Source organism: Schistocerca nitens, chromosome 2, assembly GCF_023898315.1.
Source record: "Schistocerca nitens isolate TAMUIC-IGC-003100 chromosome 2, iqSchNite1.1, whole genome shotgun sequence".
Lineage (NCBI taxonomy): Eukaryota > Metazoa > Arthropoda > Insecta > Orthoptera > Acrididae > Schistocerca > Schistocerca nitens.
The window spans coordinates 730,378,154-730,405,910 of record NC_064615.1 but is presented as its reverse complement, the minus strand read 5'-3'; the positions used below and the strand labels follow the sequence as shown (position 1 = coordinate 730,405,910).

Below are 27,757 nucleotides of genomic sequence, written 5' to 3'. Positions count from 1 at the left end.
TTCACAAAAAATTAAGAAGCTCCAATGCATTATTGAATTTATAACTCTTCTGTAAACAGATGCTAACTTTCGTCCAACTCTGTTAAGGAAAAAGATGTTTATATAAACTGCAAAAATCACTGAATGAAGTATGGATGATTTCTTTGTGGTAATGAAAAGAGACTGCACGTGGGTTAACTCAAATTCAGCCCCTGAATTAACAATACTCGCATGGCACTCTTAGCACTAGGCTCATCAGATTCAACTTAAATTCCTTCATACTCAGAACAGAAAATCATATCCACATCAGTTGCAAAACAAATGCACCAAAAATGAAGTGCCACACCTGGGTGAACACAGCTTAAATTTTTCACATCATTTTGCAGAAAACGTAGTGTTAGCACAGCACGTGTACTGGGATCTGCTCATACAGCCCAACATGCAGCCTCTAGCAAGAAAGGCTAGAACCAAGACAGGCAAAGACTGAATCAATGCAGCAGATTAACAATCCATGGTAAAATACCTCAGTGTGGATTGAAGGTAAGCTTCCCCATCTGTATAAACATGTGCCTCACTGGTCATGGAGAGCTAACAGAGCACAATTCATGTCATTCACAGATAATGTCACTCATGACTTTACTTCTACAGGTAACTGACATTTGTATTGAGAGGAATTGCATCTGGTTGAAGACTAAACACATTTCAGCATCACTACTGGGAAACTGTCCAACATAAGTGGCCTCTTCGACAGCTTGAAAAAAGAATTGGAGGGGGAAAACAATAGGATGTGAACTGCAATAGTTCCAACTCCCAGTCAACAAAACAATAGGTGTGTCTTTATGCAGCTTTTTTTACTGAACTTCTTCCAAACTGATTATTATTTGGAAAAAAATCTGTAACTGTTAAATTATAGTCATTTTGCAGAAAATGTAGTGTTAGCGCAGCACGTGTACTGGGATCTGCTCATACAGCCCAACATGCAACCTCTAGCAAGAAAGGCTAGAACCAAGACAAATAATTCCATGGATCACACAGAGAGGTAGGAAGTTGGGGGTGTACATTTAATTTAGTTTAAGTGCAAAACAATAAATCACAAACATTACTGGGCTTTAAGTTACATATTGAAACCAACAAAAAAATTGGTTGTGGTGACAGACTGATCTGTAGCACTGTCCAAAGTCTAGGTTAGGTCGGAAGGTGAGAACCTGGTTGTGAGTTGGCGAAGCCAATGAATGCGAAAGCAGAAAATCTGCTTGTGGTAACAAACTCACTGGTAGTGAAGCCTAAGGTTTACATCTGCATTATATTGTAAACTGCAAAAGGAGGAGGCAGGGGGGTGGGTGGGGGGGAGGGGGGGCTCCAATACATAACTTTTACCCATTATTGTATTACAATGCTAATTCTAATAATACATTACCACAAAACATTAAATTTAAGAATTCTTGAGAAGACACTCTTCTATCGATTAGGAGGAGCTGCTTAACAGAAAATTCTTTAAATGAATCTTGAACCTCACTCCTTAAAATTTAATGTGTTGTGATTGGTTGTATACTACATGTGAAGCCATGTATCTGAACTCTTCCTGTACTAATGCTAACCCCTTGTGATCTTTGTAGAGGTGGTTGGTTTCTGGTGTTACAAACATCCTTCTCATTGTAGGCCTATTTTGCAAAAAGAGAAATGCTGCTAATGACAAAGGAAATTAATGAATGTATGTACCATGAAGTAGCTGTAAAAATACCCAGTTTTTTGAAGAGGTCTCTGTAAGATATTCTTGAATTAACACCTGATATAATTCTTAATACACTTTTTGTGTTCTGAAAATATTATCACTTTTACTGGAATTTTCCCAAAACATGACTCATTAGAAATTAATTTCTTCGTTTTTAACCTGCTTATAGCAGTATTCATGCATACCTGAAACATAACTGAACCAAGGTGCTTCATTCCAACTGAGGTGGGGACTTGCTGTAGACATAAAAACTTAACACTTTCTACCTCTTGTACTTCACAGTGTGAGGAGCTTATTTTTATAGCTTGTAGAGTACTGAGAGGAATACACAGTATAATGTACTGAGTCTTGGCAAAATTCAATTACAATCTGTTTTGTAGAGTTCTGTGAGGAATACACAGTATTATGTATTGAGTCTTGTCAAAATTCAATTACAGTCTGTTTGCCTTCAACCACCTGGTGATGTTTTCAAACATTTCAGCAGATGCCTGTGCCATGAAGGCACCTCAACAGTCAGCCTATTTCTACAATGTTTAAGATGTGAAACAATTACATGTTGACCTTACATTGACATAAAGTCAACAACAAAGATTGTTTGGGCCTACACAAAACTTGGCAGTTCTTTCCACACAGTTAGGTCACTTTACTTGTAGGCTAAAACGTAAATAATCAAATAACCATGGCTTTCTAGGGCAATACAATTTTTTCTTTGATTAATTTCTTTATTTTCAATTTCAAACAGGATTAGCATGTAACAAAATATTCCACTAGGGAATAATTTCACTCTTCAACTTCAAGATATTGCAGTATAAACACTGCATACTGTTCGTAACAATATGGACCCACATGTTTTTGTGCAATGTTTTCCTCTGGGTAGGGGATACCTGTATGTTATACAAAAATATTCTACATTGGTCAACGATTCATAAGTTCCCACATTTAGTTCCTGCAGTACTGAAACTAATGAAATTTGTCAACCGACAAGATGCGAAATATATTCTCCTACACTTATTTCTTGCAACAGCCTTGATGCACAAACCTGATAAAACGTTCTTCAGTTGACAATTTCTGTTTGTGTACTTTCACCACCTTCACTCCATTATTTTTATATTGTCCTCCTATGACTATCACCATATATCTTCTGCACTACAGTGTAATACTTTAAACACTGATAAGATGTAAACATATCGTCGCATCTGTAACTCATGAACTGCTTTCTAGTAGGTAAGAGGCCACGCACGTCAAGAAAGTAGAAAATAATGCAGCCGAGATATGGGCCCTGATAAACAAGGCAAGCCTAAAGGAACCACGAACAGAAAATTCTATGACCGTCTCAAATCCAATGGACGGAAATATCAGCGTTCAACGTCTCAAGTTTACACACTTTTATGTCAGCGACAGACAGCTTGATCACCGATCTATTTCGTTTCGTGAAAGGCATTTCACATAACATAAAAAACGAAAGGTCATGCGGAGAAATAGGTGAAATACTTGCCGAACAGTAACTTTGGTTTACGGAATAGTTTCGAATGTTATAAAATACAATGATGTGTTATTTCGTGTTTGAGGGTAGCAATACAAACTTAGTAATTAAAATGCGACTGCCTAGAAGTTTAAACAGTGACGCGACAGTATTTATACATTTTCTGAAGTAGTTTTATTAGAATAGATGACCATCCGTGAAAGGAACAGGTAAGACAGCATCTGTTTCGCCCGTCTTACAAGAGATTAAGTGTTCTATAGACTGTATGATATAAATAAACAATGTAAACAACGCTGTCACATTGAAAGTCGCTCCGATCTATGAATAAAGAGATGTCTAAGACTGTGTGTATCAAAAGCTCTATCACAAGTTATACTTTCAAATTACATTATTTAGGCTCGAGAATTACCTTTCGGGGAAACCGTACGTTGGATTATCCATGGCAGCAAACAAGTCACTTCAACATCACACACATCAAACCACCCACATATAAATGCAATGCGAAAACTTCCAGTTAGAGAGAAACACAATTAACACTTCCTTGTACAAGCACTGCACACTGTCAGATACTCGCAACACCAGCTGGTATCAATCCGTCACCGATAAATATTAACAAAAATACTTGTTACTACACAAACGTCACATTCTATACACCGAAATCAGCAGAACATCACTCTACAGCCAACAAGTGACAGCCATCTTGAGTATGGGTCTCTGGCGTTGGAGGAGCATTCCGCATTACGATGTAGTGCCTCTGACTAAGCTTATTTGTGTAACTACTCAGTATGTTTATACCAGATTTTTCTAATATTTCTTATTCTGTATCCTCATGTTGGCGTAATTAAATCCATTAGGAGGTATTGTTATAGTTTATACGGGACAATAAAATATAACATTTCTGTTTACTTTCTTGCAGTGTATTATCACGCAGATCCACAGCCTTCTATATCTGCTGCGGTACTGACTGAACACCACGCGGGAAACTCAAATCCGAAACGTCACTCGCAAAAAAATTTCTTAACTGTGTTGAAACAAATTATTCGAACTCATTGTTCACAAAAGTGTCCTACAACCACATGAAATATCAAAAGTTTTACAGAATATGGTTTTAAGTGTTATCATTCTCGAACAAGTACGTCATTCTTCAGTTTCGGGAAAATATTAAACTGTGAGTCAACATTGATTCTAATCAGCTCTCCTGTGAGCAGTTATAAGTTGGAAACATTCTTACTCATGATAAAAGAGGAATTTCACAGTGATATGTTTAGTTTCTCTTCCATCCCTACACACATTATACTAAATAGTTGTCTAAATTTTATTCATTTGCATATTGTAAATACCGTACTTTTTTAGGGTTCCATTCTTCAGTAGGTAAAAACGAAACCCTACTTTGTTGTTCGTCAGTCTATCTATCTGTGTGCCCGACTTTTAAGATTAATTTTTCTCAGGAATGGATACAGGTATCAAGTTAAAATTTATTTTACATACTAGGGTCCATGGTCTCTTGGAGGAGTAAAAAAAAATTAAACTTCTAAGTCAATACAGTCAAAATATACGGCCATTTATGTCACATATTTCGTTACTCGCAAACTCACTCATCGAGACCTGTAGGCCGGACGGAGTGGCCGAGCGGTTCTAGGCGCTACAGTCTGGAGCCGGGCGACCGCCCTACGGTCATGGGTTGGAATCCTGCCTCGGCATGGATGTGTGTGATGTCCTTAGGTTAGTTAGGTTTAAGTAATTCTAAGTTCTAGGGAACTGATAAACTCAGAAGTTAAGTCCCATAGTGCTCAGAGCCATTTGAACCATTTTTGAGACCTGTAGGGTACTTCCGTTGACCTAAAACCATGAAATCTGACAAGAAGCAAGGTTTCATAGTAGAGTTAAGGGAAAGAATCCGAAAAATGTCAATATATGATTATATCACATAAAAACATTTTTGTACTATTTGTTGTCCGTCTGTCTGTCTATTAGTCGACCTATGTACATGCACTTAGGACCTCGTGATATAGCGTCTTCTTTTTAACCCAACGATTTGAGGAGTCCACATTAAACTTTAGGTCCCCTTTTCCTGGTTGAAGAGGTAAGGGACACACAAGTTACTGGAGTGGTATCGAGTAGAAAGACTTGCATAAGCGACTGAGCCACAGGAAATTATTATTATTATTAATATCTGTATACACAGTTAAGTTAGTTCATAACGATCAGAGCACGCGACCTACTAGCACCTGTCCGCTCTTTTATCTGTAAATTATTCATCTCTGTGTCACATATCCACAAACCTCATACAGTATTAAATCATCTCTTTACTACAAGTAAATACAGAACTACCCAGTACACACTTACGTTTATTACTGAAATTTGAATATTCTAGCGATTATGACAGAAGATTATGGTTAGATGTAAGGTACTCATACAGGTTTCCAAAGCATGTATCGGTCTTCGGAAAAAAAAGTGTGGAGGTAGTACTTTTCTGTCCATCACTCTATTCATTTCATCCATGGATCCTCTCACAATGATATAGGAGTTGTCACGGTAATACAATAAAAATCTGTAGCTCAAAACGCAGATAGTAGTAGAATACTAAGTGTGCCCTATAAGGATAGGACAGGTGGTTGGTCGAGCCCTTTATGAAGGAACTGTCCCGGTGTTTGTCTGAAGTGATCTACGAAAAGGTGAACGTCATTTTTTCCTCTAAAAAGCTCCAGCTAATATAGTAATCGAAGAAATATGCGTGCAAGTGTCTTTCTCAAAAATTTTTATGGCCCTGTAAAAAAAAAAAAAAAAAAAAAAAAAAAAAAAAAAAAAAAAACGGCGAACGCATCCACTCGCACACGCACGTGTCCATGATCTTTATTGGGTACCTGACAATATCGTTCTATATGATGCTCAAAGGATGAATGAATAAATAAATTGTATTAAATCTCCAGCAGTATGATAGCGATGCAATGTAGGCTTTCACTGCTGCTGTCGAATAGACAAATAAGAGCGAGACACAAAACTAATTTGACAATTGAAGGTTTTAAATCTAGAAGAAAGTTCAAACCACAGTCTAACGTGTGGTTCAAACACTATGAATATAAATGTAGAAGGATTTTTACAGTCCACGACGAATTTATCTTATCTATAAGTTGCCAATTGCTACTTCCGTAAGGATGCGTGCGGCAAATGAAATGAAAGATCAGAACGAATTTTTTTTTACAGGAAGGTAAGATTCACTTTTTACTCCTTTAGAGGACATTAGCGAAGAGCTAAAACCTGTAGTAATATCTAACTTTGCAAATTTGACTCTGATTTCGAAGGATTCTTTATAACTTTTACTTTTAAATTAACTGCACATTCTTCCTAATATTCTCACTTTCAGCAGTTTCGGGTTACATTATTTTCTTGTTTTACATTTTTCATCGTTTTAAAATTGGAGTGTTTTGGCTGAAGCAGGTAAAATTACGGTGTTCGTTATTTGTGCAAATAAGAATGAATACCGAGACCCCCTTTAGAGTCATGCAGAAACCAAGAACAAGTGTACAATCTATGGATATGTATTCGAGAGAAATCAGGCGTAGATAACACAGTCTAACTTATATATGTCAGACTGCGGGGTATACGTATTATGGTGAATGTATTAACCCAGTTGCCTAAGTAAAAAAGAATACAGGGTGTCCTACTCAAACCTCCCTGATTTCAAAACCCAGGAAAAAAAACCCACAGTAGATACGAAAATGAAATATGCACCACATTGTAGAGCATTTCAAAGAATTTATTTATTTATCATCAATACACCTCTACATGTGAACCATTTGTAGCACGAAGAATATCGAGTCCATATTCAATTTCTTGCAAAGTTGTTTGCAACATTTCCTCTGTTATTGTCGCAACGTAGGAATGCCGTCCACTTTGGTCGCATACACGCGGCCCTTCACGAATCCCCACATGAAGAAATGAAGCGGCCTAATGTCGGATGAACGTGGTGGACAGGCAATGGGTCCTCCGCGCCCGATCCAAGGATTGGGAAATTTTCTATCCAGGAACTAGCGAACAGACGTTGACCAATGCGGTGGAGTTCCATCTTGTTGAAAAATGATGTTGGGTTGCAAGTCTTGTATCTGAGGGTACACAAACTGCTCCAGCATGTCCAGATACACTGACCCATTCACTGTTTGCCCCACAAAGAAGAACGAACCAACAATCCTGTCGTGAATTAGCCCGCACTAGACGTTTAGTTTAGGGCTATCACGAACATGTTCAATGACAACGTGCGGATTTTGCGAATCCCAAACCCGAACATTACGCCTATTAACCCTTCCTGATAGATGAAAGGATGCCTCATCTGAGAATAAACATCTCTCCAGGAAGCTGGCATTCATATCAATACGCTGCAGCATATCCGCAGCAAATTGCTGTCGGCGTGATGTGTCGTTCGGCGTCAGATGTAGCAGAATTTGCACTTTGTAAGCACACATACAAAGACGCTGGTGAACTACACGATGCAATGTTGATCGAGGTACATCAAGATGCCTAGATGCTTGACGAATTGAGTTACTTGGGCTTCTGAGAAACGTTTGCCTGATGTCCTCCACTGTCTCTTCTGAAACTCCTTAACGTGCACCGCCAGAATGTTTCAGAACAGCAAGATTTTGTTTTTGCAAACCACACTATAGGTTGCGCGCACTGCTGTGGAGTCACCATTTTCACTTCATGCGACCACGCTGCACTCTGGCAGCGATACTGGGCACTTCTGATGCGGGAATATAAATTCTTTGAGATGCTCTACAATGTGGTACATTTTTCATTGTCGTATCTACTGTGGGTTTTCTCTCCTGGGTCCTTTAAATTAGGGAGGTTTGAGTGGGACACCCTGTACTTCTCTTGCCATTTACACTAGTGCCATTTCATGTAGGACAAGTGTATGTCATAGTAATCTCAATCCAGCAAAATATTAATTATAAAAATCTGTACGTGACTGAAAAATTCAACACAGTGCAAGTAATTGCCCAGAAGATAAGTGGCTTGTATTACAACAATTAAATGATGTGTTACCCAGAAGAAGATGACGCCAATGAATCCTTTTACTGTCGTATAGCTCAAATACCATCATCTGCGTTTTGTCAGTAACTATAGGATGAAGTCCTCCACAACATTTAACTATACATTACAGCCTTCAGCATCACGCAGCCATGCTATTCCTGCGTGCTTTCTAACACCTTTCAGTCACCTTACTCTAGGGCATAGTCCTTGCCTTTTCGTTTTTGCAACCCAGCAAACAACTTGCTCGGCCCCGTTACCATCCACTAGGGTATTAAACCAAACTTACTGATACCCGCTGCCTGTACATAAATTTTCTTCTCTAATGTATGGAAAACTAACTTAGCGCCCGCCGCTTCGCTTGCGTAGTCAGTATGGCGTGGCGTGCACAGATCTTCTTTGTTTTGTTTTTGTTTAGTGGAATGTTTGTGTTGTCCAAAAATTGCAAGATCTTCTAAACTATTCAGGCTACTTATGACCATGGAGACATGGTCTTTTGCGAATGTACTGTACTTCTAATGAATGAAAAGCACCAGTTTGCTTTTGGTCTACAATATTACTTTTATTGTTAACCGGTTTTCGGCTCACTAGGCCATCCTCAGACATTTTTGTAAGCCGAAAACCGGTCAACAATAAAAGTAATATTGTAGAACAAAAGCAAACTGGTGCTTTTCATTTATTATAATATTGTTCTACCAAGAACCGAATACTGCACTTCTAACCAAAAAGCGTTTTTGGTAGCTAAAGTCGGAAGTTTTTGTTAATCGTGGCTTTTGAGATTTTGTGGTGATACTTCCATAGAAACTTTCATTCCCTAACACATTTCTTTATTTCTAGCCAAGAGATGAAAAAATTTTCATACATTTAGCTTCGAAAATGTTTAGATATAACGAAAAATTTCTAATCGAGCAGTCAAATACCAATTTTCAGAGGTGTAGCTTCAAAATGCATTAGTAGTTCTTTGATAACAGAAAAACTTCCACCCATCGTTGTACCCTGTAAGTGGTTGAATCTCCAAAAATGCTGAAACATGTTTTTTTTTCTACTTTCTGATTGAGAAACCAAATAGCAAATTTCGTAGTTCTACCTTCAGAATTGCCTTAATCTTAACATATTTCCAAATAATCTTTTCGTCCCTTAAATTTCCAAAACCACTGACACACATATTTTTTATTTCAGACCGAGAAGTCAAATACCAATTTTCATAGCTGTAGCTTTCCAAATGCTTTAATAATAATTTATTTCCAAAAAGATCTTCGACCCATTATTTCACCTACAAAGGGTTAAATTTCCAAAACTGATGAAACACGCATTTCTTCACGCATATGCCGCGCGAGATTAGCCGAGCGGTCTCAGGCGCTGCAGTCATGAACTGTGCGGCTGGTCCCGGCGGAGGTTCGAGTCCTCCCTCGGGCATGGGTGTGTGTGTTTGTCCTAGGATAATTTAGGTTATAGTGTATAAGCTTGGCAACGGCCTTGCCACAGTGGATACGCCGGTTCCCGTGAGATCACCGAAGTCAAGCGCTGTCGGGCGTGGCCGGCACTTCGATGGGTGACCATCCAGCCGCCATGTGCTGTTGCCATTTTTCGGGGTGCACTCAGCCTCGTGATGCCAATTGAGAAGCTACTCCACCGAATAGTAGCGGGTCCGGTCACAGAAAACCATCATAACGACTGGGAGAGCGGTGTGCTGACCACACACTCCTCCTATCCGCATCCTCAGTGAGGATGATACGGCGCTCGGATGGTCCCGATGGGCCACTTGTGGCCTGAAGACGGAGTGAGTGCTAGTGTGTAAGCTTAGGGACTGATGACCTTAGCAGTTAAGTCCCATAAGATTTCACATACATTTAAACATTTTTCTCACGCATTTCTTTTATCTCTGACCGCTAAACCAAATACCAATTGTTTCAGTTCTAGCTTCAAATTTTCTTATTGGCGACATATTTTCAAAAAAAAAAAAAAACATTTCGTTCCCTATTTCACCCACTTAGGTGTGGAATTTCGAAAAATCCCTTTTTAAACGGTGCCTAGAGGACAAGGTTAACACGCTCTCAAAAATTTAAAGCTTTTATCCTTAGCGGTTTGGGCTGATCGATGATGAGTCAGTTACTCAGTCAGGACATTTCCTTTCAAAAATGGAGATTTAGTTTTGACAACCCTACTAAGTTTACTAAAAACACTCGAGCTCATCTTACCCTTCAGTTAATTTCTTATGCTGTCAGCCTGTCGCTGTTTACAGTTCCCTGAGTACTAAAGGTCATCAACCATTTTTAATTTACACAATTTTCTTTTCGATTTATTGATAAGATACACTGATGAACCAAAACGTTAAGACCACTGCCCACTGCGAAACTGAATGCCGCCTGGTGACGGTGCGGACACATGAGACGGTAAAGAAAGTATAAAGGGTGGCAAGCTAAAAAAGACATGTAAGGGTGTTGCAGGAGAGGTTGTGCTGAAAAATAATCGTTAAGAAAAATTTTTCGACACGTTGTGCTGTTTCCGAGTTATTCAGCACTGAAGTTTGCCAGCAGGTCATTGCGAGTGCAAATTCAAGAACTTACACAGGCTAAATAAGGTAATTTACAGACATCTGTAGGTCCATGAGTTGCCAGTTGTTTGAAATGCTCATTACCAATTAAAATGTGCCTTTTTCGGAAGTGATAAATTTAAACTAGGTGAGCAAAAGCCATGTTTGTTCGGTTTGAGGAAAATAAATGAACAACAAGTTAAGCGACAGTCTCTGGCAGGCTGCTTGAATAAGCGCGCGTAACGACCTGATTGGCGAACTTCCTCGGAAACAGCGCAATGTGATCGAATTTCGTTCTTAATAGCTATTTCTCAGCCCAACCTCCTCTGTCACACCCTCACAAGCTATCAGACTGTTTCTGCTCACCCTGTATAAAAAAAAGGAAATGTCGTGTGGCTAGGGCCTCCCGTCGGGTAGACCGTTCGCCTGGTGCAGGTCTTTCGATTTGACGCCACTTCGGCGACCTGCGCGTCGATGGGGATGAAATGACGATGATTAGGACAACACAACACCCACTCCCTGAGCGGAGAAAATCTCCGACCCAGTCAGGAATCGAACCCGGGCCCTTAGGATTGATAGTCTGTCACGCTGACCACTCAGCTACCGGGGCGGACTCACCCTGTATAAACGGAGCAGGAACGAATAAGGATTCTATCAAGCGACTATAAGGGTCATAAAAGAGAGAAAACCACCGAATAAGCGTCTTTGTGAAAGAGCGCCTGTGGAACGTGGTTGAAGGACGGTGAAACCACGAGTAGCGACGCGGTACTGGACGTCCACGTTCCGTCACAGAATGTGGAGTTCAGAGGTTTCCCCGCACTCTAAAGGCAAATACACACTGGCCGTCACGTCAAGTCACGTCCCGTCACGGTTCCGTGAACGTTTTTCGGGAGGAAAGTTTTGACGTCTGACGCCATCATCGTTGTTGATCACATGACCCCAGCTCATTTCCTCCCGATACACAGCTATACTCGTTTTTTCGTGCGTTTAGGGGTTGATACCAGTTGTTATTGTAAGTCTGTTGTTTTTGTTAAAAATTGTTTCGTTTCGTTATTTCTTTAGTTAAAATTTATGATTCTATAATGAATGACGAAACATTAATCGAAGGAATGTGGCAGCAGTGTGAACTGTACTAAATTCCTTGTCCTGTACTGCATTTACAAAGTGGATTTTTATACATGCTGGCACCGTATTTAATACGTTACAATGAAACGGACTGCTGCAGCCTGAAGTGAAAACAGTACTGTGGTTAGAATCAGATTGATTAATAAATGGAATTTATTTGTATGTCGTCAGGTACTTGTAATGTTTGATAAAGAAATGGATTGAAACCTTCAGACACTGTAACAGTGACAACATGCTTTTTTGCGAAATACACATCAATTAATGTATTAGAGTCATATGTTTAAATATATGTTTATGGCAGGCTTATTTATTGCTAAGTAGCTGTGTGGATTGTGTGTGTAACAGTTCTGCAACTATCAGTGGTCAACATTTATGTGGTTTTGGTAGCTAACCCTAGTAGAAGCAAGCACTTGAACTATTGAAAGCCAATACAAGATGTAAAGGAAACATACAAATCTTGCAGGGAAATGTATTGAGGGAGCTATGACTACTGCACAAAAATTAGTATTAAACTGGCAACTAAACTTAAACAAATCAATTTTCCACAGGGTAATACTGTGTTCCTTTCAGCATTTCTGCGTGGCGGTGTGACGTAACAAACGAAGAAAAATTGTTCCTTCGACTTTCTAAAATATTTGTAAGATGGAGGTTCCTCTTCCTCGAGCTCCTTCTAGTGAGTGAAATTTTCCTTCTGTACCATGTAATAACAATTTTCGTACGCAAACCCTTTTTTGCGTTGTTTCGCTCTTCTGTCTTCCTTCTCTGAGATACAAGCTATCCCTGCAAGCTGCAGACCATTTGAGTCCGATAAATGTCATTTTCGTACAAACGAGAATTACAGCATCGATGGATATAAGCTAGTGCATTATGCATATGCACTTCGCCCATAAAAACAGTTGGGAATCATCTAGCGAACACCGTAATTCTATCGAAAACGACGGTTGATGAGAGTCATGCTAGTTGAGATCACGTGACGTGACGTGACGGACAGTGTGAACACAAGCCGACGTACGGTGGCGTGCCGTGAGGGCAGACGGCAATTTGTGGCACATCTCACGAAAGAGTAGAATGCTGGTGCTTCGGAGCATCCGTTAAGCTCACGTTGTTGAACATGGAGTTCCGCAGCAGACGATTCCTACATGTTTGTAGTGAGCCGCCTCATAAGCAGTTACGATTACTCTGTCACGATCTGCTCGACACTTTCTGTGTCTATTAGCGTTACTCTATAGTGGAAGTGATGCCTGTTGTGGTTGAACCTGAATAGATATCTCACAGTACAAAATCATTACTATACTTAGAAGCAATTATAGTTTCGACGCATCTGACTTATTATACTGTCACAGCGATTCCTTAGTTCTTAACTAAGGCCTTATAAGCGTTAGTGAATCCTTTGAAAGTGATGGTAAATTTTCGGTAATAAGCACAGTTAGCTCCCTCGTTATGCAAATACTGTCAAAAGACATTATCTACCTATAAATTCCTTCACTCGTCTGTCGAGGTTTCTTTCATTGTGGGAAGTTGCTTTAATGATTTTAAGCTTAGCGTGCAGTGTGAACTACAATATATATCGCAGATTTATCAAAGTTTGTTATCCGACTGCACCCGTTCAAAACTGAGAAAAAAACAGTGAATAACAACCCTAACACTTGTTTCTCAATTCTATTAAATCAGTGTCAGTAGTGAAAACTGTTTACGTAAACTTCTATCAAAAACATTCCCTTCAAGCGAAAATAACTTCCTTTTGTTTGGTATTTATCGCCGCCTCACAGAGATTAAGCTAGGAGCCAAGCCACACTGATCTATTTTACTACCAACACTGATTTTCTTTTTATTTTTATTTTATGAAAAAATTCTGATTTCTTTTTGCTTCTTATCTTCCGCATAAGTTTTTTAAAAAGCTTTCTAATATTTATAACCTCATCAGAATATATCTCTGAATTTCAAGTAATTCTATTTAATACATATTTCTGTTTTTAAGTATATAGGCACAGCCTAATGAAGAGTTCTTTGCCTTATATTTAATCCAATTACGACTCCTTATCTAGACTATATTAAGAATCTTTGCTTTCATTTAAAAATCTTTCAAACCCTTACTTCCCATTTACCTTTTTTCTTGGGCTGATAAAAGAAAGTGAAGGGTAACTTATTTTAATTGTAAATCAGGAGGCTAATATTATTTTCAGCAACGAAACCTTATTGTTTCTTTTATCTTTAATATCAAGTACGGCCAATTTGTCGCAGGTGTATGAGTGTCATCAAATTCTCTTATATCCCACTAACGGACAGTGATAATGAAAAATGAGAAATAAGAAAGCTGTGTGTCATCATCACTTTGGTCCACGCAACTTTAACAAAGTTCAGTCCCCTTTAGGTTTTGGCGATATACGACCCACAAAAAAATCCCTGGTTGAAAGGGTCTCTCGATACTGGTAAACCAGAAGTAATACTTTTACTGTACTTATTATAACGATAAACACTCAGGCCTGTTAAACACTAACTCGTTTCAGAAGATCGCCCTTTACCACGCAAATCGTTAGGTGAATCCTAACTCTGTTAACCACGATAACAGAAACCTATTCTTCCAAAAATTTATCTTGGGAAGTTGTGCGAAACGGTATACATTCTCAGTAGTCTCTCGCTATTGTGGCTTACTGCACTCAATAGCTCGCGCTCGACAGCGATCTTGACCAAGACTATCTCTCTTCAACACTCTAACCGATTACTATTTCGGCTGAAATGGTACTGCCTAGCTGGGCCACGTTAAAACTGATACCGACTATTAATTCGCCGGCCAGAGTGGCCGAACGGTTCTAGGCGCTACAGTTTGGAACCGCGCGACCGCTACGGTCGCAGGTTCGAATCCTGCCTCGGGCATGGATGTGTTTAAGTAGTTCTAAGTTCTAGGGGACTGACGACCAAAGAAGTTAAGTCCCATAGTGCTCAGAGCCATTTGAACCATCTTTTTTTTTTTTTTAACTATTAGTTGGTTGGTTGGTTTTGGGGAAGGAGACCAGACAGCGTGGTCATCGGTCTCATCGGATTAGGGAAGGATGGGGAAGGAAGTCGGCCGTGCCCTTTCAGAGGAATCATCCCGGCATTTGCCTGGAGTGATTTAGGGAAATCACGGAAAACCTAAATCAGGATGGCCGGACGCGGGATTGAACCGTCGTCCTCCCGAATGCGAGTCCAGTGTCTTACCACTGCGCCACCTCGCTCGGTTTTTACTATTAGTTCATACAAATGTGCAGCGGTACTATTTCCATTAACAGTTTTAATATTGTTGCTGCATTCTTAGTAGCCATCTCCGACAGTAGGTTGTACCTTCATTGGATTGCATGGTGACAGGTTGTAGGGCACCGCAGCTATTCTCGAACATTGGTAAATTGCATTTAGAATTTATGGCATCTACAACACAAGTACGACGCATGTATAAAAAAAAATTTGCTTGGATATGAAACATATTTCCAGATGCCGAATAAATAAGTGAAGGCGACACAAAAATGAACGTTCGTTTGCCACTTGAGACAGTACATGGTCCCATGTTGACTCTACGGCGTCGTCAGGTACACTTTCAGTGTACACGGGATCAAAGAAAACGTGTCGCCTGGTCGGATGAACCACTTTTCTTGTTACACCAGATCGGTGGTGGTGTCCAAACACGCCGTTATCCACGCTAAAGGCTGCTCGATACACGCACGGCACGATGGACACAGGCCGGCGAGGGCAATATTATCACAGTCCAACATAGCAGTCGAACATTAACGTTTATAATGATTTGCCACTTAGTTTTTACAATAGGGACTGAATATAGTGTCATAAAAATCGACAATAATTAAAAATGACACCACATTTGTCATTCTTTAGCTTCATCAGGAGCTCTTGGGAGGTACGAAACGGTACATACCAGGATTGTTTATTGACGATTGTCTTGCAACGTAAAGACGTTTACTGTATAATGTCGTTTTTCTTTAATAACAACCACAGTACTAGTAATTATCGGCAGTTGACAAATGTAACCTTACTCTCCAGTTACTCTTGATTCAGATTTGCACGCCTTATATAAATGCGAAGACGCTGAAAGCATTCTGGACAGTGCAGAAGTACACTGGCTGCCAGGGGTGTTAACAGTAGGCCACTTCACTCAGAGCCATTTCGCAGAAGGGCATCTGAGGGCAGACCGGACGCCCTAGGGCGTACGAGTATCATGGACAAACTCAGATAAGACCCCCTGTGGCCCAGGAGCACCCTGCCACGAAACAGTTAACAATCGCAGGAGAAACGTTTCAGCAGAAGGCACTATTGTGCACCAAAACAGATGAAACTTCCCCTTAGAACAATTTTATACAACTGTCCTTCTTTAAACAATTATACAGGACTGTGCTTAAACGTCCCCTTTCAATAATTTTTACATACGACAGTGCTTAACCCGACACACAATATTTTTTTAGCGCAACGCAATCTGACTTTCAAAATTCTCTACAAGAGAATGGCCCTGACTAACATTAAACTATACCTTTCACAAAACACTTACCTCACAAAAATCTTCGCTGCTCAAGCTACTGCAATACAGCGAGCGCCACTACTGCCAGCTAAATAAAAGATTCAAACTATGGAAGGCACTAACTACTGATAGGGATAGTTAGCAAATGAAAGATATTAATAGAGAACAAACAATGTATTTACCTTAATATCATATATAGAGCAGTTCATGACAAATTACAAAATTCCGCCATCTCTCTCCCCACATCCACCACTGCTGGCGGCTCACCTCCAACTGCCCAACGCTATGCGCTGTTCACAGCCAGCTGCCTAACACTACAATGGCGAGTATTACAACAATGCAAACTGGCCACAGGCTGCACACAGCACAGCCAGTGATTCTCATACAGAGGTGGCGTTACCAATAAAAAAACCTAAACAGCCTACTTACATAGCCCCCATGCTCCCCACAAAAAATTTTACAAATTGGGTTGGGCAGTGGGCAATACATATTTGTTAAAATTTTTCATAATCGTAATTACAATAACAAATAAATCAAATGCACACACTTATTGATACAATGTTGGTCAAAAGCTAAAATTTTCTCACAGTCCCTAAAGACAGTCCTGATCATTCATCACATTGCAGTGTTTTTCTCAAAGTCTGAGCAGTAAAAGACAATGCACACAGACGTAGTGGATTTCCATGCAGTCTTGAAGAAGTAGTGTTGTCCTTCCAACGGAAAGACAGTGCTGACTCTTGACATGCTGACAGGTAATGGGCCACAACAGAGCAAACCCACAACAGAGTCAGTCGAAGTTTTGAAGAGTATTGGTGTGTAGGTCATCACAGAGCAGACCCACTGTAGTCCTGGTAGAGATTACGGTATTGGTGGGCCACCAGAGGCGCAGACCCACTGCAGTCCTTGTAGAGATTACGGTACTGGTGGGCCACCAGAGGTGCAGACCCACTGCAGTCCTTGTAGAGATGGCCAGCAGCCATCTGTTGTGACTGTGCAGGTGCACAATCACCATTGAAGAGTCTTGCGGATAATATAGCAAGTCCATAACCACCACTTGTGCACTCACAAAGTTTTTGGAATTGTCCTTAGAACCAGCAATGCTGTTATCCAGTCCCTTGCTGAATTATTAACACACGTGCAAACACTATCTGTCCCTACTTCTCACATATTGTCCATATACTATGACCAACAAAAACGTGTGCAGTGAAATGTAACTTACAAGTTGCTTAATTTGATGAACTGGTGTCAATTACAATTTTATAACATAAGAATACAATAACAACGGTATAAAATACATCATTAAAAACATAATAATACAGATAACATTTGTAGGAATAGGGGCTTTACAAAAGAATAGAAATAAACAAATACATCAGTGTTACAAAAATAATGACATAAGTACACACATAAAGATCAGAATAACTTTTGGAATATCAACTTCCACATGAGCATTAAAACAAAACAGAACAAATACTGTTTAAACATGTTTACAAAGTAAATAACATGGTATTAGAAAAATTCTACAACATAGGTCTTATCAGATAAACAACTAAAGACAGGAAGTACACAAATACACAAGGGAACACAAACACATAGTGGGATAACACAAGGAAAGGACAGGGTTTCTTTTACTGCAGTATCTTGCGAACAAAACGTTTTTTGTTCTTGGAGATCTCCCTTCGTTCCTCATTATTTCCAAGAGTCCTATCTGTACCTCTTTTCTGTATTCCAACCATAATTCTTTCAAAATAAATATGGCTCATTGTACAATACTCATTCTGGCCCTATCTGTTTCTTGCGGCCTCTCAATGCATTTCTTCCAATTCATCATAGTTAGTTTCTTATATAGTCTACCCCCTCTTAAGCTAACTTAAATCTACTGAGCTCAGATATATATACCAAGGGACGAGGCAATGCAGCATCACATAAAACAATAAACATCAATGACAAATATTTCAAACTGGCAAAGCAAGCTACAGTAAATCTAAATTACCAAGCAATTCAACATTACAACTAATATGAGGCAATGCGCAGCAAACAATAAAATAATCATTAGTAAAACTGGCTTAACAGCGTAATACAAAATCAAATTCAGTAACATTATGCCTGGCAAACAGCAGAAGCAAAAGCAATAAATTATATCTAAACATGACAACGCTCAAGCAGAAAAAATATTACAGTAAAGACAACAATGCAGATAAGGGAAATGTATAATCACATCTTAATGTCTATGTAATTAAAGTGGTGCACCACAAAAACTAATTCTACAAAAAATTACTCAGTAGTTGAAAAGAAAATTATGTATGCAGTTCCTGGTATTAGTCCCTTCTTATTGTTCTTTCCATTCCAAGAGCTCCTTTTTCGAAGAATGTGGATTACAAAATTATTATTTAATAGATCTGCAGACAGAAAATATTTATATTAGTACATCTATAAAATTTTATTTTAACCAGTGCTGCAGTGCAGCTAGAAACTAGATATTAAACAAAATGGGCAAAGCAAGGCGTGAAACGTCATTCACTAGCCATATGGCATTTCTCTCAATTAGCACGACAATAGCCGTGAAATGTTTCTCATCGTTTTCAAGTTCGACCCTGTCGTTTTTGCGATGCTCTCTACAAAGGAATGTTAATGGCCTCCCTTTTTTTTTTCTACCTGTGCCGCTGAAAAAGGGGCTCGCAATAATGGCCCCTTTTTTTTTTCCAGGCGTCTGACTCAGCTGTGTGCCCGCGTTACGTGCAGGTGGTCACTTAACTTTCGTACGGAAATATTTACGACAGCAGTTTTCACTACAATGGCAGTCTTATATTAAAAATATTTCACAGGTCAAGAATTAGCGTTGCAAATCTGTAAAAACAAAATCATATGAATATAACAGTGTCCAAAAAATTTTCGTCGGCATTGTGATACATTCACGCATTTACACACATTTCATAACTCTTAAAAGTACGATTCGCGGTTTACAACATCCGTTTTCACCAACCAGAGTCCCTAACTTCTACTCATTATTCCTTACCTTATTACACATATATATATCGTCGACACATAATCAAATTCCTCATATAGCATCAGATTATTGATCATAAACGTACCTCAACAGCATAAAACATATCGTCGTCGTAAAAATAACATCATAATACCTCAGTCAACCCTCAAAATCGTCGTAGCTTCCTCCAATAATTTCAAAACCTAAAAAAAATTCTCTGCTCATGTCAAAAGTGTCATCTACCTCAAATGTACTTTAAAATCATGCTCCCTTACCAAATACATCATTCAAAGCTCTCATAGTATCACAATGGTTCCGAAAAAATATGAACAGTTCACAAAGTACAGACAAAATACAATTTCATAAGTGTGAAGTTATTCAATTGTGTAATTGCGTAAACATGTGTCACTGATGTAGTAAAAAAAATGTTTATCTCTCAGTTACATGATCAGATAGCTGTGTAATTTATGTGTTGGAGAAATATGGTAGCGATGTGTAAAGTTGTATAAGCAAATACCATATTAGCTAGGGTTCCTTGTGGTTGCCACACACATGGTACACAAAGTAAGCGTGTACCCCCCTGAGGATTAATGTAATTATACCCTCAGGTGTTACAAATTACAGCAATGGAATGAAATGTATCACGGAAAACTTTCTTTGCAATTTAAAAATCTTTAAAAATAAGTGTTTTAAGTATAAGATTAATCACTCAAATGCGTGTACTGTAGCGCTAAATGTGCGTCTTGTTGCAACGTAATCTCTGTGGCAGTGTCGTAGTTATCGTCTTCCGAAAGCTAAGTTCTGCAGAAGTCAATGTACTTACCTCATGATACACAAAAGTGAAATGCTTTGCGTACAGATATCGTAGTTATTACGCTTATTGTTGTGATGAAGAAACTACTGTACTGTAACGTATTGTTGTGGCACGAAAAAGGCTGTCTCATTGTTCCTATACCACAAAAGTTACTACTAAAACATCTTTTACTTTCCAGAAGAATTCAGAAAGACTGTGCAGATGTAAAACAGATACACCGCAAAAGCAACAAGGTAAACTGTGTCACACATTAGTAGCGTCGTAATATAGTCGTGTAGCTGTCAAATAAACTAACCTCTGTGTAAACCAAAATGTTGCATTAAAATATCAAGTTAAAAAGGCACATTATCTCTCAATAAACGGTTTTACGTGTGAAATGTGGTGCAGAATGCGGTATAAGTCGGTAAAGAATACTGGAATTATTTTTTCAAGGTTAGCGCTATGTTATTTTTCCCTGAGCCAGCTGGCGCACGCGGCTGCCTGCTGTGCGGGTCAGTGCCTGCCTCTTTGTTGGCGCGCGTCGTTAATGGGATTCGGAGACCGAACTTCTACAAATTCGCCTTGCCGAGAGGGCCCTGCCCTGTTTAAATCCCGCCAGTTCTGATGCAATTCAGGTCTGTCGGTATGTCGGTAGATTTCATAATTTCTTCCTTGTCCTTCACGTGGTGGAGAATTTCTCCCTGAATCGTAACTGCGCGCTGGACCGTTGCGTCTAAAGTTATTCTGTCCCTCGTAATAATAATTGTTTTGGTTCCCATATTGTCTGTTTCTCTGATTGTCTCTGTGATAGTCATTACCGCGGAGAGGTGATCTTTCCCTGTAATTATTACTACTCTGCCAACGGTTGTTATACGGGTGGTGTCTGTTTCGGTCACGATTTGTGTTGTGAGAATAGCCTTGTCGCGTCCAGTTATTATTTCTTTCATCGCGGAATTGCGACGGATGTGGTCTGTAATTGTTGTGCTCGTGCGTTCCGCGATTGTCAGTGTCAATTTCCAGTTCTTGTAAGAGTCCTTGAAATGCTTCAATGTCGTCTTTGCAACGTCCTGCCAAAATAATATGTCGCAAATGTTCAGGCAGTTTGATTAAGCAAATGCGGATGAGTTCTGAGGGGCTGTATGGGTTTGACAGGTACTGATTCTTGTGCAACATGTCTTCAAAATATTTCACAAGACTGGAGAATTCAGATTGTTCGAAATGTTTCATCATTATGATGCCATGTTTTACTCGGTCTTGTGTGGCTTGAGACCAATATGCTGAGAGAAAGGCATGGTAAAATTCTCCTTCACTATGACAATCGTGAATGACCGAACGCATTCTTACAGCTGGTTCATTCTCTAAATAGCCACACATAAATTCTAATCTGTGTTCTAATGACCAGTTGGGGGGAAAACAATGAGAGAATTGATGGAGCCACGCTTGTGGATGAATGTCGTTGGCAGAATTTTTAAACGTTTTGAATTTACGTGTAGTAATGAACAGCTTATAGTCAAAGTCATCATGTCGGCGAGTCGCATATCGGTCATTGTTACGTCGTGTCGGCAGTTCCATCTCAAAATTCGGTGTGCCTTGCCAATTTCTTTCATAATTTCCGAAGTGTCCTGTGTTATTATTTTGTGGTTGTTCCGTATTTCTATGTCCCTCTTCCCGTGTTGGGGCGCGAGTGTCCTCTGAAATACGTAATTCTTGTATTACCTGTGTCAGCTGATCTTGTACTTCGCGGATTTCTCTTTGGTGTTGCGTATTAATTTGATTTTGGTTTTGTTTGAATTTTCTAATTTGTTCATACTCTTCTGTGTCAGTGAAGGCTACAGGTCTTGTGTCATTCAGATCATCATCTACCTTTGTAGATAAGTTAGTGACCTGATCCGAAAGTTCGCCTACTTTCGCCGATAGTGAACACATTTCCTCAGTGTGTTTTTCTGAACCAAGTTTCAGAGTGTCCATTTGTGTTGAAATCGAATCTACTGTGTCCTTCAAGTTTTCCTGAGTTTTTGCAAGTTGCATAACCGAATCGGTAGATGCAACTGAGTCAAATTTAGCTTGCAAGGTCTCATGATTTTCATGAACAGTAGTTTGCAGTTCTTTTATGGCTGCTTCGTGATTCTGTAGTGCATTTTCATGACGCGAAAAAATAGGTTGGAAATGTTCACAAATTTGTGTTTTTACATCATTACAGACCTTTTGACATTTCGATTCAATGTGATGTAACTCAGTAGTTAAATCTTCACGTGTTTGTTCAACCGTGGAGTCTAACTTTTGAAGATTTTGTTCCATTTGTTTCTGATTTTGCTCAATTGTGTCTAATTTTTGAAGATTTTGTTCCATTGTGTCTAACTTTTGAAGATTTTGTCCCATTTGTTGCATTAATTGCAATAATAATGTATTAGTGTCTGGAATCTGTTCCTCTACGCTTTTCGGCAGTGCATTTGCACCGGCAACATTCACATTTTGACAAGCAGAAAATGTGTCTTGACTTATTTGAGAAAACGGTGAGGATCCAAAACCTGAATCTACAGTATTTGTGAGATCGTCTCGTGTCATTTCGGATTCCTGAGCCGAGCTATTGCCGACCGATCGATCGATAATGCTTCCCTGTTCTCTAATTGTTTCGCTGTCTACACCATTGTTTGCCGCCCGCTCCATTTCCGTATGCACAGTTACCAAATTATTACTTTGAACATCAGTTAATTCATTACTCGGTGGCGCTAACACACTGCTTTCGTTTTCACTGTCATTTCGCAGTTTACTTTGGAGCCTAGTATTACGTTTTTCACACGCCATTATTGTCACAGTATTTCACACGACAACACAGAAAAACACAATTTGAAGAGCAAAAATAAGAGAACGCATTAACATAACACTGAAAATAATATCTAGTTAATTGCAGCTGCGAAATACTTGGTGCAAATCTACATGCATGCCACAACTATTTTACTATACAACAATGAAAAACTACAACTACAATGGAAATTGTCTCTACAATTACGCGCTAGCAATAAACAAAATCTACACTAATTACACAAACTATAAGAAAAAATCAGAAGATTCCAGTGAGGTATCCTCGGCTAAGGGTCGACATATGAAACGTCCCCTTTGAACAATTTTTACACGACTGTGCTACTTTAAACAATTATACAGGACTGTGCTTAAACGTCCCCTTTCAATAATTTTTACATACGACAGTGCTTAACCTGACACACAATATTTTTTTAGCGCAACGCAATCTGACTTTCAAAATTCTCTACAAGAGAATGGCCCTGACTAACATTAAACTATACCTTTCACAAAACACTTACCTCACAAAAATCTTCGCTGCTCAAGCTACTGCAATACAGCGAGCGCCACTACTGCCAGCTAAATAAAAGATTCAAACTATGGAAGGCACTAACTACTGATAGGGATAGTTAGCAAATGAAAGATATTAATAGAGAACAAACAATGTATTTACCTTAATATCATATATAGAGCAGTTCATGACAAATTACAAAATTCCGCCATCTCTCTCCCCACATCCACCACTGCTGGCGGCTCACCTCCAACTGCCCAACGCTATGCGCTGTTCACAGCCAGCTGCCTAACACTACAATGGCGAGTATTACAACAATGCAAACTGGCCACAGGCTGCACACAGCACAGCCAGTGATTCTCATACAGAGGTGGCGTTACCAATAAAAAAACCTAAACAGCCTACTTACACAGAAAGCTATGTTGTTCTCTCGTGAAAGCACCAGATGCCACAGAAAGACGTCTCGAAAATGGAACGGGGACCTGCAATTTTGGGCGTCTGAAAGCGTGAGATACCGCTGGACGTGTTGCCTTAACAAAAACCAAATGTTTACTCGATACATGAATCACAGAGATTGATAAATAAACAAGACGTTAGACAGAGAACTTTAGCTGTGCCATCGAGGACGGCCTCATTGGTTAAAGAGCGAGGCAGGGACAGAGTGAGATGACTTTTTGCAGTGTAAAATGTTAGAAAGCACATTACTTGTTAATCGAATAGATCGTTTTCCAGGGAAGGGGGACTAGCATATTCTCAGGGACAATTTAGTTGGTTAGCACTCGGAAGACCCGAATTACGGCCGTCTGGCCGGCCGCTGTGACCGAGCAGTTCTAGGCGCTTCAGTCCGCAACCAGGCGACCGCTACGGTCGCAGGTTCGAATCCTACCTCGGGCATGGATGTGTGTGATGCCCTTAAGTTAGTTAGGTTTAAGTAGTTCTAAGTTGTGGGGGACTGATGACCTCAGATGTCAAGTCCCATAGTGCTCAGAGCCATTTGAACCATTTGAACGGCCGTCTGAATACAGTAGGAGATGTGAAATGAGGCAATAGGAGGTTTCGTGGTAGAGAGCATCGGATCAGAAATCACATCATTGGAAACTTCATCTTTAACTTCTAGATCTGGGTCTTCTCCAGCAACGGTTGCCGAGATACGTCACTGGCCCTCTGGCGCCAGAGTTGATGTAGGGACCTGGGCTGGTTTGCACTTTGCCGTTGACAAGGATCATCGTGCCCCAATGACTGAATATGTAGCCGCTTCAGCGTCCATCCACCTACAACACTGTATTGAAATCGAGCCGCAACTGCGAGACATTGTTTAAGGAAATTAGAGTCATTTCTTAAACTTTTGGCCATTTATATGAGCTTCGCTTGAAGACTTGCACATTTACTTCCATGAACAGTTCTGCTTTCAACTCTACATCTATATCTCCATCTACATACTCCACAAGGCACTGCACGGTGCATGGCGGAGGGCACCTTGTACCACTACTAGTCGTATAATTCCCTGTTCCACTATCAGGTGAAGAGACAAAAGAACGACTGTCTATATGTCTCTGTATGAGCCCTAATTTCTCGTATCTTATCTTTGTGATCCTTACGCGAAATGTATGTTGGCGGTAGTAGGATAGTTCTGCAGTCAGCTTCAAATGCTGGTTCTCTAAACTTTCTCAGTACTGTTACTCGAAAAGAAAGTCGCCTTCCCTCCAGGAATTCTCATCTGTGTTCCCAAAGCATCTCCTAACACATACATACTGTTCAGATCTACCAGTGACAAATATAGCAGTTCGCCGCTGCATTGTTTCGATGTCTTCCTTTAATTTGACCTGGTGCGGGTCCCAAACACTCGAGCAGTAACCATGAACATACTAGCGACCTATATGCAGTCTCCTTTACAAATGAACCACACTTCCCCAAAATTCTCCCAATAAACCGAAGTCGACCATTCGCCTTCCCTACCACAATCCTCACATGCTCGTTCCATTTCATATTGCTTTCCAACGTAACGTCCACATATTTAAACGATATGACTGTGTCAAGCAGGACACTACTAACTCCGTATCTGAACATTACGGTTTTTTTCTGTTATCCACATTAACTTACTTTTTCTAGATTTAGAGGCAGATGCCATTCATCACCCCAACTAGAAATGTTGTCTGAGTCATCTTGTATCATCCTAGACCATTAATCTTCGACACTTTCCCGTGCACCACAGCATCATCACCAAACAACCGCAGATTGCTGCTCACCCTGTTTTCCATATCATTTATGCATAAAGAAATTTATAGTGGATCTGTCACTCTTCCCTGGGGCACTCCTGACAATACCCTTGTGTCTGATAAACGCTCGCCCTCGAGGACAACGTACTGGGCTCTGTCACTTAAGAAGTCTTCGAGCTACTCACAAATCTGCTCGTACCTTCGTTAACAGTCTGCAGTGGGGTACCGTGTCAAATGCTTTTCGGAAATAATTCGCAATATATCATGTGAGAAAAGGGAAAGCTGAGTTTGATGAAAGTGACGCTTTCTAAAATCGTGATGATTCGTGGACATAAGTTTTTCGGTCTCTAGGAAATTTATTATATTCGAACTAAGTATGTGTTCTAGAATTCTGCAGCAAACCGATGTCAAGGATATCGCTTTTTTCGAGACGCTTGGGTCTTTGCGCAGAGCAAGGATTCGCAATAAATGCAAACTAAGCAAGGAGCCAATTTCGTAGAGTACTCTTTGTAAAACCGAATTCTTGCAGTGTTTCTCTACGCTCTGGACTCTTATTACTATGCCATCCATAAGGGACTCTGTCCGCTGGCGAAACGACGGCATGTTTGTACGATTCTCCTACATGAACGATTTCTTAAACGCGGAATTTAAAACTTCGGCTTTCTCTTTACTGTCTTCAACTGCAACACCAGACTGGTCAATGAGTGACTGGATAGAAGCCTTAGACTCACTCAGCGATTTTCATTGGACCAGAGTTTTGTCGAGTTCTCGGTCAGATCTTTTGCTAAGGTATGACGGTGATAACTGCTGTATGCTTCGCGGATAGATTTTTTCGCAGACGTACAACTCTACTAACTTTTGCCTATCCTCATTTTCGCGTTCTCTTTTGAACCGGGAGTGCAACATCTTTCGCTTCCTCAGCTTTTTCTGAATTTCAGTGCTAAACCACGGTGGATCTTCTCCGTCCTTAATCTATTTACTAGGCACATTCTTGCCCAGAGCACGATTTACAACCTGTTTAAACTTTGCCCATATTTCCTCTATGTCCATCATAAAAATAAACTGAACTCCGTCCGAACACGATTCGGAAGGCCCAGCGTTACCGACCGGCCGCCGTGTCATGCTCAGCCCACACGCGTCACTGGATGCGGACATGGGAGGGGCATGTTTTCCGCACACCGCTCTCCCGGCCGTATGTCAGATAACGACACCGGAGCCACTACTTCTCAGTCAAGTAGCTCCTCAGTTTGCCTCACAAGGGCCGAGTGTCTATGTCCATCATACTGGATCTAATGATGATAGTTTGTTGTCTAAGTGAGATGCTGGCAATTGGTTATCTGCTCTTTTTGATAGAGAAAGTAATCCCCTTCTCTATACTGACGCCATCGACAAGGCCCGGTCTGCTTGTAACTACAAAGTGTAAGACATTTCCATTGCCTCTGGGCTGCCGAACTAGCTGCTCAAGACAGTTTTCGGAAAACTTGTTCAAAAGTACTTCGCAAGACTGTGTGTCTGCATCCTCCACAGTGAGCCCATAGACGTCCCAGTCTACACCTGGTACGTTAAAGTCACCTCCAACTAGTACTACATGATCTGTATCCACGCGCCACCGACCGCTGACTTCCTTTTAGTGACTGTAGAAATGTCACAGAGAATCAGGTGGCCGGTAAAAACATCCAGGAATTAACTTAGTTTCACCTAGACCTGTTATCGTGACCAGATAACTTCACTGCCACACACAATTTCAACCTCAACGGAGACATGTTTATCAACTGCAATGAACGCTCCCCTTATATTGCATCTAATCTGTCCTCCCGATAAATGACTCGCTAAATATTTCAGAGCTTTCTACTTCGGGATTTAGGCAGCTATTGGTGCCAAGAATAATCGGATTGTGAGAATTTTCCTGGAGAGCAGTACGTTAGGGAAGTTTGCTACGCACACTCTGGCCCTAGGTACGACGTATTCCCTTCTACTACCTGCCTTTCAATTAACATCACAACCATCAATAGGGATTTCACAATTATAATTAATTCACTTGTGCAATTATCGGAACCTTCCCTCCAACGCCTTACTT

At 40.1% G+C, this 27,757-nt stretch overlaps 1 protein-coding gene across 1 annotated transcript in view; it reads right to left on the bottom strand.

The window, feature by feature from the left end:
- The window catches only part of LOC126236934 (uncharacterized), a 557,773-nt gene extending 553,880 nt beyond the window's left edge, over positions 1-3,893 (bottom strand). The window contains exon 1 of the mRNA XM_049946620.1: positions 3,604-3,893. Coding sequence (XP_049802577.1) covers positions 3,604-3,635 — 32 coding nt within the window. The 5' untranslated portion in view covers positions 3,636-3,893. The remainder of the gene's footprint in view (positions 1-3,603) is intronic.
- Positions 3,894-27,757: the final 23,864 nt, after the last annotated feature.